Source organism: Meriones unguiculatus, chromosome X, assembly GCF_030254825.1.
Source record: "Meriones unguiculatus strain TT.TT164.6M chromosome X, Bangor_MerUng_6.1, whole genome shotgun sequence".
Lineage (NCBI taxonomy): Eukaryota > Metazoa > Chordata > Mammalia > Rodentia > Muridae > Meriones > Meriones unguiculatus.
This window is the reverse complement of record NC_083369.1, coordinates 15,330,651-15,344,722: the sequence shown is the minus strand read 5'-3', so window position 1 is coordinate 15,344,722 and position 14,072 is coordinate 15,330,651. Positions and strand designations below refer to the sequence as shown.

At 41.8% G+C, this 14,072-nt stretch overlaps 1 protein-coding gene and 1 long non-coding RNA gene across 2 annotated transcripts; both read left to right on the top strand.

The window, feature by feature from the left end:
• The first annotated feature begins 1,870 nt into the window (after positions 1–1,870).
• Positions 1,871–5,472, top strand: Magee1 (MAGE family member E1). Its single transcript, XM_021629146.2, has one exon. The coding sequence runs from the start codon at positions 2,131–2,133 to the stop codon at positions 4,918–4,920; it is 2,790 nt and encodes a 929-aa protein (XP_021484821.1). The 5' UTR covers positions 1,871–2,130; the 3' UTR covers positions 4,921–5,472.
• A 234-nt stretch (positions 5,473–5,706) lies between these two features.
• On the top strand, positions 5,707–13,435 carry LOC132650066 (uncharacterized). The gene is made up of 4 exons (XR_009588427.1): positions 5,707–7,041; positions 8,769–9,364; positions 11,196–11,237; positions 12,500–13,435. It is a non-coding gene; the product is annotated as an uncharacterized LOC132650066 (long non-coding RNA).
• Positions 13,436–14,072: the final 637 nt, after the last annotated feature.

Below are 14,072 nucleotides of genomic sequence, written 5' to 3'. Positions count from 1 at the left end.
AATTGCAGTTTTCTAATTTTGACAATGAGTTTTCCTAATGGCCTCCATGGTGCTAACTGCCTAGGATCACTAATTTTTAATGTGGTTGGAATAATACAGTTGCAGGACCCTTCAAAAGACAATATATTTTCTGTATTGGTAACAGTTAGGACTGTGTACAGTGCAATTTTCTAGTTAGCTACAGCTTTTCTAATGAGAACTAAATGCCAGCCCTTTGGTCCTTTGGAGAAAGGGCAGACTCTTAGAGTTGGCAGTAATATAAGTCCTTAGAAGCTTCAACAGAAGAAATAAGAGAGGAGACAAGGGAAGTGATAAGAGATGCATTCTTCCATGCCCCACACACAGTTTTCACCATAAACAGATTTGAGGAAGACGCTAATCCTAAGGATGCTAACTACAAATTTTAAAAATCTGTGAAGTACCGGACACATGAGTAGAGAGCCTGACTGAGAAATAGCTAGTATTATCTTCATTTGCCCATCTGTTCCATGCTTCTTGTCTTACCCTACCAAAGCCTCTCTCCTGCCATTGCACATTTTCTATAGTTTATTATTTTTATCTATTTATTATAATATATTCACTTTGTATCCTGGCCGCATGTAGCCTCCTCCATCTCCTTCCAATTTCACCCTCCTTCTTCTCTCCCTATACCCCTTCCCTAGTCCACTGATAGGGGAGGACCTCCTCTCCTATCTGACCCTAGCCTATCAAGTCTCATCAGGGCTGGCTGCATCATCTTCCTCTGCGGCCTGGCAAGGGGGAGGTGATCAAAGAGCTGGCCACTGAGTTCATGTCAGAGACAGCCCCTTCCCCCCTTACTAGGGAACCCATTTGGAAACTGAGCAGCAGATCTAAGTCCTCTCCACAAATGCTCCTTGGTTGGAGTATTGATCTCTGCAGGCCCCCCTGGGCACAGGTTTTGGGGCCCTGTTGGTCTCCTTATGCAGTTCCTGACCCCTCCAGATCTGTCTCCCTCTTCCTTAAGGTTTCCTGTATTTTGCCAAAAGTTTGGTATTTCCTTCCATACCCTAATGGGTAGAGTCTTTCAGAGCCCCCCTGTGGAAGGCCCCTGTCCTGTTTCTTGTCTTCTCCTACTTAGATGTCTATCCTGTTTTCACTTTTGAGTGAGGTCTCAGCCTCCTCCCTACAGCTAAACAGAGGAACACTTACAGAAATGCTCAACATCCTTAGTCATTTGGGGAAATGCAAATCAAAACGACCCTAAGATTCCATCTCACACACATCAGAATGGCTAAGATAAAAAACTCAAGTGACAACACATGCTGGAGAGGATGTGGAGAAAGGGGAACCATCCTCCATTGCTGGTGGGAATGTCAACAGGTACAACCACTATGGAAATCAATCTGACACTATATCAGAAAATTAGGAATAGTGCTACCTCAAGATCCAACTATACCACTCGTGGGCATGTATCCAAAAGAAGCTAAACCATACAACAAGGACATTTGCTCATTTATGTTCATAGCAGCATTATTCATAATAACCAGAATCTGGAAACAGCCTAGAAGTCCCTCAACTGAAGAATGGATGTAGAAATTGTGGTACATTTACACAATGGACTACTACTCAGCAATTAAAAACAAGGAAATCATGAAATTTGCAGGCAACTTGTGGGAACTAGAAAAGATCATCCTGAGTGAGATATCCCAGAAGCAGAAAGACACATATGGTTATATACTCACTTATAAATGGAGATTATCCATATAATATAAGATAAACGTACTAAGATCTATAGTACTAAGGAAGCTAAACATTGCGCAGTTTTGATGCAGAATCACCAGGTCCACTTTCGCAGACCCACGGGAGGGGCTAGGCGGGCGGGGTCGCCTTGTCGCAGAGCCCAGCTGCGCCTGCGCGGACTGCGGCAGAAGGCGGGGTGTGAGAGGCGAGAGCTCTGCGCCTAGTGTTCACTGTTGGCTAGAACCTTCCTTCTTTCCTACCACCTCTAATTTGGGCTCCTGCGACTCGCTTGGAATTGGGGTTCTGGCGGCAGCAGCAGCATTCCTGCTAGCAGCAGTCCTGTGCAGAGGCGCCTGCAATACCTTGCGTCCTCTTCTGTGAGATCGCGGGCCTGTCGGTGTCAGCTTCCCCACGCTGGTCGACAGGACCATGTCGCTGGTAAGCCAGAATTCGCGCCGCCGCCGCGGTGGAAGGGGCAGTGCTCGCAACAGCAGCGGCAAGGGGCTCCCTGCTGCTGCGCCAAGCCCAGACGTCCCTCGGGACCTGAGCGACCCCCAGATTGTCCAGGGCCTCTGCGCCTCCGAGGGCCCTGGCACCTCCAAGCTGCACACCCCCCGGGAGGGCCCAAGCACCTCTGTGCCGCCCACTATCTCAGAGGGCTCAAGCGCCTCCGGGCAGCTCATCATCTCTGAGGGGCCGAATACCTCTGAGCTGCCCACCTCCGTAGAGGGTCCAGGCACCTCCCAGCCTCCTGCCATCTCCCCCGGGCAGAATGGCGCTGTGTCAATCACCGCCCCAGAGGGCCCGAGCATCTCTGTGCCACCCACTGCTCCTAAGAGCTCAAAGGCCTTTGAGCATCTCACCGTCTCTGAAGGGCTGAGCATCTCCGAACAGCCCCACTCCGATGAGGTCCCTGATGTGCAGCCCACCCTGGGTGAGGGTCCGGGAACCTCGGTGCCGCCCACCTTCTGCGAGGAAGAACCGGGCATTTCCGTGCCACTTCTCTCTGGTGAGGCCCTGAGCACCCCCGTGTTGCCCACCATGTCGGAGGGACCGGGCATTAATGTGCCCCCCACCGCTAGTGAGGCCCCCAGCACTTCGGTGCCGCCCACTGTCTCTGATGGACTGGGCATCAACGTGCCGCCCACCCCGGGTGAGAGCCGGAGCACCTCCGTGCTGCTCTTGGCTTCGGAGGAACCAGACATCTCTGTGTCTCCCCGCTCCGCTGAGGGACTGAGCACCTCCATGCTGCCCCCCTTCGGTGAGGCTCAGAGCACCTGGGTGCCGCCCACCATCTTGGAGGAATCTATCCTCTGTGTGCCGCCCACCTCGGTGCCGCCGCCCGCTGTTTGTGACAATCCGAGCACCACCGCCAAGAGCCGGGGCGCGTCCCTGCGATCCATGTCTGCTGAAGGCTTCATCATCTCGATGGCACCCTGTGCTGAGGAGGGATCTGCCACCTGCGGGCTGCTTCCCTGCGCTGAGGGCCCAAGCACCTCTGGGCTGTACACCATGGGTGAGAGGCCGAGCACCTCGCGGATGCCGCTAGCTGCCGAGGGCCCTAGCACTTCCGGTATGCCTACTGCAGCTGAAAACCGTTCAGCCGCGTTGAGCTGCGGTGCTGCTATGGGCATGAACTTATGCAAGTGCACCTCCCTCACTCTGCAAAAGGCCGCTGCTCCCTCTGTACGCCCGAAGCGTTCCGAAGGCCCCGTGGAATTCCAGGTCCTGAGAGACAGCGAGAATGCCAATTCCATTACCATTATGGGCCTTGGCACCGCCCACGTTGCCCTTACGCTGAAGCCTCAGGATCCTATGGAGCAAAACGTAGCAGAACTGTTGCAGTTTCTACTCGTGAAGGATCAGAGCAAGTATCCTATCAAGGAATCTGAAATGAGGCAATTCATTGTCAAAGAATATCGCAACCAGTTCCCAGAGATCCTCAGACGAGCGGCAGCCCACCTGGAGTGCATTTTTAGGTTCGAACTGAAGGAGCTAGATCCTGAGGAACACACCTACATCCTGCTCAACAAACTGGGACCTGTGCCCTATGATGGGTTAGAAGACATCCCAAATGGGCCAAAGATGGGACTCTTGATGATGATCCTGGGACAGATATTCCTAAATGGCAACCAAGCCAGGGAAGCTGATATTTGGGAGATGCTCTGGAGATTCGGAGTGCAGCGTGAGAGAAGGCTTTCCGTGTTTGGGAACCCGAAGAGACTTCTGTCTGTCGAGTTTGTGTGGCAGCGTTACTTGGACTACAGGCCGATAACTGACTGTGTACCAATCGAGTATGAGTTTTACTGGGGCCCACGATCCCACCTAGAAACCACCAAGATGAAAATTCTGAAGTTCATGGCTAAGATCTATAACAAAGATCCTATGGACTGGCCAGCACAGTACAATGAAGCACTGGAAGAAGATGCTGCCAGAGATGTTGGTAACGAGTGGCGAGCTGTTCCTCACTTTAGGAGGCCCTTTTTTGAGGAAGTTTCTCCAGACCTCCTGGCTCCTGATTCAGATGCTCCTGGCTATCCCACAAAATACTCTCCCCATTCATGGCCTGAGTCAAGATTAGAGAGTAAGTCAAGGAAATTGGTCCAACTATTTCTGCTGATGGATTCAACTAAGCTGCCTATACCAAAGAAAGGAATTCTCTATTACATCGGACGAGAGTGTAGCAAAGTGTTCCCTGACCTTCTGAATCGTGCTGCTCGCACCCTAAACCACGTGTACGGGACTGAGCTAGTGGTCCTCGATCCAAGGAACCACTCCTACACCCTGTACAACCGAAGAGAAATGGAAGATACTGAAGAGATTGTGGACAGTCCAAACAGGCCCGGCAACAATTTCTTAATGCAGGTTCTAAGCTTCATCTTTATCATGGGCAACCATGCTAGGGAGTCTGCAGTCTGGGCCTTTCTGAGGGGCTTGGGGGTTCAAAATGGGAGGAAGCATGTGATTACCTGTAGGTATTTGAGTCAGCGCTACATAGACAGTTTGCGGGTCCCTGACAGTGATCCAGTGCAGTATGATTTTGTATGGGGGCCTAGAGCCCGTTTGGAAACCTCCAAGATGAAAGCCCTGCGATATGTGGCCCGAATCCACAGAAAGGAGCCACAGGACTGGCCAGAGCAGTATAGGGAGGCGTTGGAAGACGAGGCCAATAGAGCCGAAGCTGGGCACCGGCCATTGGTTGTTCGCAACTTGCGATAGATTAATGTGTGGCAGTGGCAGTCAGTGAGGCCTTGTATGGCCGGGCCTAGAGCCCTGGTTCTCATGTATTGGGGTTTGGGGGGAGGGGGATACATATTGTATTTGGTATTTGTGTTCCAGTTCCATTTATGTATTTTCATATTTAGTTCTTGTTTGGTATCTTGAAAAGTTTTCATTGTTTTAATAATACTGTCCAGTAATGTAAATGTGATTGTCCACTTGCTGTCTGTGCTGTACTTTGCTGTAAGAGTTTTGATAGTGTTATAAAGTGTTTTGGGACTCTTTCCATCTTGTTGCATTGTCTGAAAGTGACTATATAGCATATAGCTATAGACATAGGCTTTTCCCTGAAAGCTTGAAAATAAAATCATCCGTAAAGTGATATAGCTTCAGATGTTAAACAAACAAATATACAACAACTGACAAAGCGCTAAGTTGTGGCTGGCTTTCCTTTTTGTCTGCTATTGTGTAAAGAATACTAATGTTTACCTGTATTCGCTTTGCTGTACTAAAAGTATTGAGAAATAAAAGTGTAATAAATAAAAATGCTAATACGCTAATTTATTCAATAAATATTTGTAAATTCCTCTCCTATAATGGGCACAGTAGTATATTCTGGATATAGTATTATACAAACTATAGCACTTTCTCTAGAAGTCAAGGACCAGCAGCTTTATTATGATATACTAAGTACAATATAGTACACTAAGTAGAGAGTTCTATGGGAGTTAAGAGAAGTTACATCAATCTAATTCCTGAATCTAAATAATCCATAGTGACCATGGTTGGAGTAAGAAGACAAGAGTGGGTTCTTGATACAGCATAAGGTAAGTGGACTCAAGTCTGGAGATTAGTCTTCAGTGAGTACTGGTATGGACCGAAGTCGGTGATTTGAAGGTAAGAGGTTTCACACGTCATAAGGTATCTCATTAAAATAGTAGGGTCATGGGGCTGGAGTGACAGTTCAGTGTTTAATAGTATTTACTGCTTTCCCAGAGGACCAAGTTTGGTCCTCAGCACCCATGCTGGGCACGTCACAGTTGCCTGTAACTCAAGCTCCATGGGACCCAATGTCTTCTGACCCCAGCAGGCAATCACACAAAGATATACACTTGCACATGAATAAAAAAAATTCACAAAGATATGTGAGTTGGAAGGCTGGGGATATAGCTCAGAGTGTTTACACAAGACCCTGGGTTCTATCCCAAGTACCACATAAGCCAGATCTGGTGGCTCAAACCTGTAGTCCTGACACCCAGGAAGTAGTAGCAAGGGAGACAGGTGTTCAGGGTTATTATGAGCTACATACAGAGTTCAAGGCAACCTGGGATACATGAGCCTTATCTTAAATATTTTAAGATGTTTGAACCAGCTTCCTCTGAGTTATATTGCAGTTTTAATATGTATCCCCAAATTGAGTGTTTAGCTCCAAATGGTATGTCTTTCTCACCCTTACCACCACAAAGTTCAGGGAATATCAAAGGAGGAAGAGAGCGTGGAAAGAATTTAAGAGCTGGATGGTGAGGAAGAGTGCTGTGGAATGTAAAGTTCCACATGGCTATTGCACTCATGACCTTAGGATAGCTATGGTTACCCTCACAAGATCTGCATGAGATCAGTCTAGCCAAAATTCTCACATAGATTGGGGAAGCGTTCTCCAAGCTCTGCCTTTACCTAGGAGCTAGCTGTTGGCATTTGGTAACTGCTGTGGGAGGAAGAATGAGATTTTAAAATGTGTTGCCACTGGTAGATTTTCCATGCTCCAGTAGATGGCACCACACCCACGCAAACAGAGGCACGACAAATTGGACATAGTAGGTTATTAAAAAAAAAAAAAGACACAAAATTGGGAGGAGACATTTTAGGGAGGACTTCAAAAGAGTTGGAAGGGAAAATGGGAGGTGGGTATGATCATGGTTCATTTGTATGTATGTATGATGTTCTCAAGAATAAAGAAAAATTACTATTGAAAAATGAGGTGTAGAGATGGCTCAGAAGTTAAGAGGACGTGCTGCTCTTCTAGAGGACTCCAGTCCAGTTTCCCAGAACCCATCCCAAGTAACTCACAGCCACCTGGAACTCCAGCTTCAAGGATCATACACTCTCTTCTGGATCCCACAGGTACTTGTACACACAGAGTATGCACACAAACACGTGAACACACAAACATGCACTTACACATAATTAAAGGTAAATACTAAAACAAACATGTAAATAAATACATTTATAAATACATCAAACAAATCCCCAACTTGCAGTGGTGTGCACGAACCCACTTCTTTAGTCCATTTTACATGATGTCCATACGTTCCCTGCCATTCTGTTTATATTGTCTTCATTCAGGTAAACGAGCTAGCAGGGGCGTGGTGGTACACACCTATAATCCTGGCACTTGCAAGGCAGACACAGCCAGACCTCTGAGTTTGAGGCCAGCCTGGTCTACAAAGTGAGTTCCAGGAGAGCCAGAGCTGTGTAGAGAAAACATTCCTCAAAAAAACAAGCCAAGAAAAAATCAGGTAGACAAGCTAAATGAGTTGCCCACATACAGAAAAGCTGTTTTTCTAGCAAAGATAAAATAGCTTTATTAGAATAATATGGTGCTTTTTAAATTTGCTGCTCAGATGTATTACAGTCCAGTGGCAAAATTCAAGTCAAATAGTCAAGCTTGCTCTTGATGGAAGGAAAATGTACTTCTTCCAAGGAAAGATATGACCTAATTTAGAAGCTACACAAATTTTTAATTAAAAAAATACTTAGTTGACCATATAACAATTTAGTATTTGTTGTGCAGTGAAAAGCTATTGGAAGATTTTGATCCGAGGAATGGAAGGATTGGAGTTATTTTTGACAGAATTATGTTAGATTTTGGATTGAAAAACAAAGGGGCAAAGAAAACACAGCTTCTAATTTTACGGTAGCATGTCTTTCCTAATTTTTTTATTAAAAGATATAATTTTCAAGGAAAATTGAAATAAAATAGTCAGGCACCCTGTTATTTTTCGTAAAATGCCTGAGAAAACAATCTTCATTTAATCTTTCCTTTAATATGAAGATATTAAAGGAATTAATGCATAGCGATTAAGATTAGTGGTCTAGAACTATAGTGCCAGCCACAAAATTGTTGTCTCCCTGATTATCAGATGTGGGACACTGAATACATTTACTTAACATCTTTGCACCTCAATCAACCTGTTTGTAGAATGGGCTTAATGATTTCACCTGGCCCATAATTTTGTAGTAATTAAATAGAACAGGTAAAATACAACAAGACCAGATATAGTTGGCAACATATAGATGGAGCTGCAGGTTGATTTTTCCAGGAATAGAACTGAGAAATTAAAATTTCCATAACAGTTTTATTGGGGAGTGTGTCAGGGTTCAGAACCTATAAGAGAACAAGGGAAATAGAAATTTACAGAAGTGGTATGATAGTTTCAGTAAATAGATTAGTTGATTTCACCAACAAGTTTCAAGTCAGGGTGACTTGTCAGAGAGTTGTCCCAAATTAGGAAAAGGGGACTGAGTTTTTATTTTTCCATTGTGCTTAGTCATTGGATGTATTCGCCTGTCTCTTGGTAAAGTGTCTTGTTCAAGGATAAGTCAGTTCTTCCCAATCAAGAGAGGTTTGTGTAGGTATAAACCCAATGACTGCCCAAACTCTCAAGTATGGAGGAACAAGCACTTCAATCCTGTAGAATTGGGGCAGTTGGATTGGTACATAATAATATTCACTAGTTGTTGCTTCATTCACTTTAGCCCTACCCCCTGTAATTTTTCTTTCTTTGATTGTTATTTTCACTACTGTGGTCATGAAAAGCTATCAAATAACTTTTCATTGTTCTTCACAGGTGTTGTTCAACCACATCAATGAACCATTTTACTTCTGACATGACATTCTTGAAAGAGAGACTGAAAATTTATCTTTTACTAGTTAAGTTCTGTATCACTTTTCCATGTTTCTAACTAGGTGTGTGCTTTTTTATGTATTCATTGTACAAAATATTGGGTATCATTATGACATTCTCATGCATATATACCAGGTATTTTGATCTTTGTTACCTCATCACACTTCCTTGTCTTTTCTCCCACGTCCTACTGGTACTGTTCCTCTTCCTAAAAAAGTCTCTTGCTTTCAAATCTTTATTTTATTTTATTTATGCATAGATTAGATATATGGGAGAAAACATGAGATACTTGTTTTTCTGGGCCTGGGTTATTTTGCTTAACATGATGATCTTCAGCTCCACCCATTTTCCTGCAATAGGATGTGTTCTTTTATGGTTACATTGTATATGCCTATTTCTTTATCTAGCGGTCTATTGATGGACACCTACACAGACTGTGATCACAGTTTGGTGATTGTGAGATAAGCAGGCATCTCAGTGCCATGCTAACTTGGAATCCTAACGAGAAATACTTAGGAATGATATAACTGGATAATAAGGTAATTTTAATTTTATCTCCTTGGGGAATATCCATACTGATTCTTTATGTGACTACCCTGACTTACATTTCAATAAATTGTCTATAGGGGGTACTTTCTCCCTGCATCCTCACCAGAATTTGCCATTTATTTTGATTATACCCAGTCTGACCAGGGTCATATGGATCAGAATGTACTTTTGTGCACACTTCATTGATAGTTAAGAATGTTGGTTAATTTTTTGTATGTATTTGTCTGTCTATAACTCCAGGCTATTTAATGCTTTCATCTGGCATCTTCCAGCTCCAAATGTGTATGTACACATATACACACACAAATAAAATAAGTCTTTTTAAAAAAGCTGATATATGGAAGAGAAAACATGATTATGGGATTGATAACTGTCAATTTTGTTGATAGTTGATAGTACCAGGGTCATCATATTTAACATGAATATGATTTTATGCAGAGTGAAATAACTTTGTTCTATTTCTAGATTAAAATATTTCAATGAACAGTGACAGAAATTTGGTAAGTAAGTGGATTTGGATGAAAATATGTGACGTAGGTGCTGGAGAGATGGCTTATCAGTTAGGAGCACTGATGCTCTTCCAGAGGTCTTGAGTTCAATTCCCAGCAACCACATGGTGGCTTATAACCATCTATAATGTGATATGATGCTCTCTTCTGCCATGTAAATGTACATGCAAATGGAACACTCATACACATAAAATAAATCATTTTTAAGAAAAAGAAAATATGTGATGTAATGAAATACCTAGGTTTCAGATAATCACAAACTCAGATAAATGCAACAACTAAAAGGTAAATCTAAGACAAAATTCACTAAATGAGAAAAGGTGGAAAATTGGGAGATAGTATGTTTTAGGATAGTTGCTTAAACTGAGGAGCAAATAGTGTTTTTACTCCTTCCTTTCTTGAAAGAAGTATTCTTGACAGTAAGTGTTTAACTGAAAGTACCTCTTAATGAGCTCAGATTAAATAATTACTTTTCCAGACAGAGCCAGCATACCGTTCCCAACAAAAATCAAGGTACTTACAGTATATATAACTGTTATTTTATTTTAATCACTTACAATTTATTTCCAAACTCAGTACAATCAGGGTTTTCTTCTAACACCCAAATTCAGTTGTTCTTCACAACATATGTAATAACACCTAAATTGATAAATCCACTGATCACTTATCAGGCACTGATCTTTTTAGTGACTTTTGACATAGCTATTTTTTTTTAAAGAACCATCTTGTTTTTTATTTATTTATTTGTTTATTATGTATACAGTATTCTGCGTGCATGTGAGCCAGGAGGCCAGAAGAGGGCACCAGATCTCACTATAGGTGGTTATGAGCCACCACGTGGTTGCTGGGAATTGAACTCCGTACCTCTGGAAGAACAACCAGTGCTCTTAACCTCTGAGCCATCTCCCCTGTGCCTTGACATAGCTATTTTTTTTACTTCTCCAAGTATATTGCACTCACTGAAATCATAGTCTCCCAGTTTCTTCCTGATCCACTAACAACAGTTTTCCTCTCTTAGAATTCTAGGAATACACCAGGATTAGATCCTGTTTTCTTTTTGTTTTCTACACCCATGCCTTCATCCCTCCCTAGTTATCTCACTCATCTATTATTTCCTAGATATACAAGTTATGTGTGATGCTGGAGAGTCCAAATTTTATGCCTAATCTCAGAGTTTGGGGTCCCACCATGAAGTCCTTTCATACCTAAGTAATATATCACAATTTTCACTTATATGCGTAATATATATTACAGTCTAAAATACCCAAATGTGAACTCTTGGAATTCACTTTCAAATCTGTTCTTTCTGTAGATTTTCTCCTCTTAAAGAAGATTGGTTGAAAAATAAAAGACGGTAGGTTGAATTTCACAGTTAATCAGTGTAAAAGTTTAGGATTATACCAGACTGCCTTCTATTTCAAGGATATTAGGGAGTCCAGTATGCTAGCAAATTCCAATAGTTCTACCATGAAAATAAACCTAGAATCTGAAAATCAACTCCAGCATTGCTACTGTGTTCTAGCCATCTGGATTATTGGTGTGAGCTTAGAATTTCTCTCCCTATTTCTGACATTGCTCTAGGCAATTTATTCTCAACACAATAGTCAGAAGGATTCTGGACGAATATATTCAATTTATATAAGTGGCTTGCAACTCCTTTCAATGTGTTATTTTGCTCAGAATACGTCCTCCAGTCATATGGTGTGGCCCACAATTCTTTTCTGACTTCATCGCTTACTGTGCTTTTTATCCCCTCACACTTCTATTTTCTCTGTTTCTTGGACAAATCAGGCTATATACACTGTGGGCTTTTCTAATTTTTCTCATTACCTAGAGCACCTCAAATATGTAAATGGCTTATAGATTTCTTTTATGACTTTACCAAAAATACAGTTTTTAGGAAAAATAGTCTATCTGAAACTATAACTTCCTTCGTTGTTTTGTTTATTCTATCCAGTATAAATTATCAATAATCTATCGTAAAGAATCTGTATTTGGTTTTCACTACACAGTAAGTTCATGGCCACCCTGGGCTGTGTGAAATCCTGCATTAAACAACAATAACAGCAAAACATTGTTGTTTTCGTAATTGGATTTTGGATTCCTGTTTTGTTTTTTTTGTTTTTTTTTTTTCTTGCCTACTTGTTCCATTTGGAATTGAAACGTGTGTCTTAATGGCTGTCTCCATGTTGTTGTTTGGATAAAGATAACTTGTTTGATTTCATAGGCTCTTATTCACCTTGGGATGAATCATGGCTTGAGTCTCATTCTTGTCTCATTTACATAGATTTTAGACTTTGGACTTTGAAGAAGTTGGGAACTTGGGATCCCAGGATAGAGTGAATGTATTTGCACATGAGGAAAATATTAATTTTGGATGTGAAAGGTGGAACACTATGGTTTTAATGCATCCTTTAAAAGTCGATTCATGGAAGTAAGGGGGAAAAGTTGATTCAAGGGAATTTTTATCAGTAAATACGTATGTTAATGGTATTTGCATAGATGGATTTTGGGAGGTAATTAGAATCAAATGACATCATTATGGTCTTTGTCTCTCTCATTGCCACCATGAGATAAGCAAATTTTTTGCTACCATAATACTCTACCTCACCACAGGTGTGTAGCAGAAGTCAGAAGAAGAGATTTCAATGTCCCAAATCTCAAGTTCAAGATGGTTGTAAGGTGTCATATGTTTGCTTGGAGCTGAATCTGGGTCCTCTGCAAGAACAGTAAGTTCTCTTAACTGTCGAGCCATCTCTCTAGCTCCTTTGAAAGTGCCATTGTTTCTCTTTATGTCTCTCCGTGCTTTTATGGAAAAATCTGTTGAGTATAAGTATGTGGGTTTGTTTAAGACCTTTCTACCCCATTTCACTGACCCTAACCCTAACCCTAGTCCTTACCCTAATTAAGCTCTTTATTTTGGTAGCATCCTCTTTTTTCCATATGAGGAAATTTTTAATTTTAAACAACAAATAGCATGTAGCCACAAGTATCCATGTTCTATTAAAATAATCTAAAACCTAGGTATGATTATATTAATTTGGCTTTAGAAAACTATTTGAAAACATTTTTAGTTTTTTGAGACAGGATTTCTCTGTATAGCCTTGGTTGTCCTGTACTCACTTTGAAGATCAGGCTGTCCTCAAACTCACAGAGATCTGCCTGCCTCTGCCTCCCTGAGTGCTGGAATTACAGTTGTGCGCCACTGTGCCTGGCTTATTTGATTTTTTTTTAAAATACATACAAAAATGTTACCATATGCCTAGGAAAAAAATTAAAATAAGTGTACAGCATGCTGAATTACATACAGCTTCCTGCATTAAACTCACATTTATTTCACCTGAGGAAAATGAAAACTTTCAGAAAAAAAAAAAGCATTACTATGGAGGAATAAAACACTTCATTTTTAAATTGCAATTCATTAATCCTGATTATCTATGAATTCAGTGTATGTGTCTCTTCCACTTAGGTTCCTGAATGCTCAAATGGTACAGTACTTTGCTTTCCAGCTTCACAATTTTCCTCTTTCCTCTTTCCAAACTCTTTCTTAGATGTTTTTCTAGGTTTCAATTCAAATATTGGTGTAACACATTTCACTGGCAGTCTGGCAGATGCTCCTATGGGCTCCTGTTTAGTTAGTTTGAATCTGTCTATAGAGGACAATGTGGCTTGCACTCTATAATTCCATTTGAATTACAATTTCTTTATGGTGTATTTCACAGTGGGATCATGAGACCTCCAGCTTTGCTCTCTTAGCAGAAGTTACTTTGGCTCATTTTCTGCAGTTTCATGCAAATTTCAGGATGCTTTTTTTTCTTTTTGTATGGAAAACGGCCTAGAAACTTTGAGTGACTTTTTTTTTTATTTTTACACTCTATATATCCTGTTGGTTCATATGGAATTTTCAGAATATTAATTCTTTTTTAAAGATTTATTTATTATGTATACACTGTTCTGTCAGCATGTACACCTGCAAGCCAGAAGAGGCCAGTAGAGGGCATAGATGGTTATGAGCCACCATGTGGTTGCTAGGAATTGAACTCAGGACCTTTGGAAAAGCAACCACTGCTGTCAACCTGAGTCATTTCTTCAGCCCCAGGATATTAGTTCTTCCAATCCATAAGTAGGAGGTACAGAACCATTTATTTGTGCCTTCTTTAATGACAGTGTTTTGTAGATTTCAGTAAAG

What these genes read in the sequence shown, in the direction of transcription:
- Magee1 (XM_021629146.2), top strand. Translation starts at nt 2,131, where the DNA reads ATGTCGCTGGTAAGCCAGAATTCGCGCCGCCGCCGCGGTGGAAGGGGC.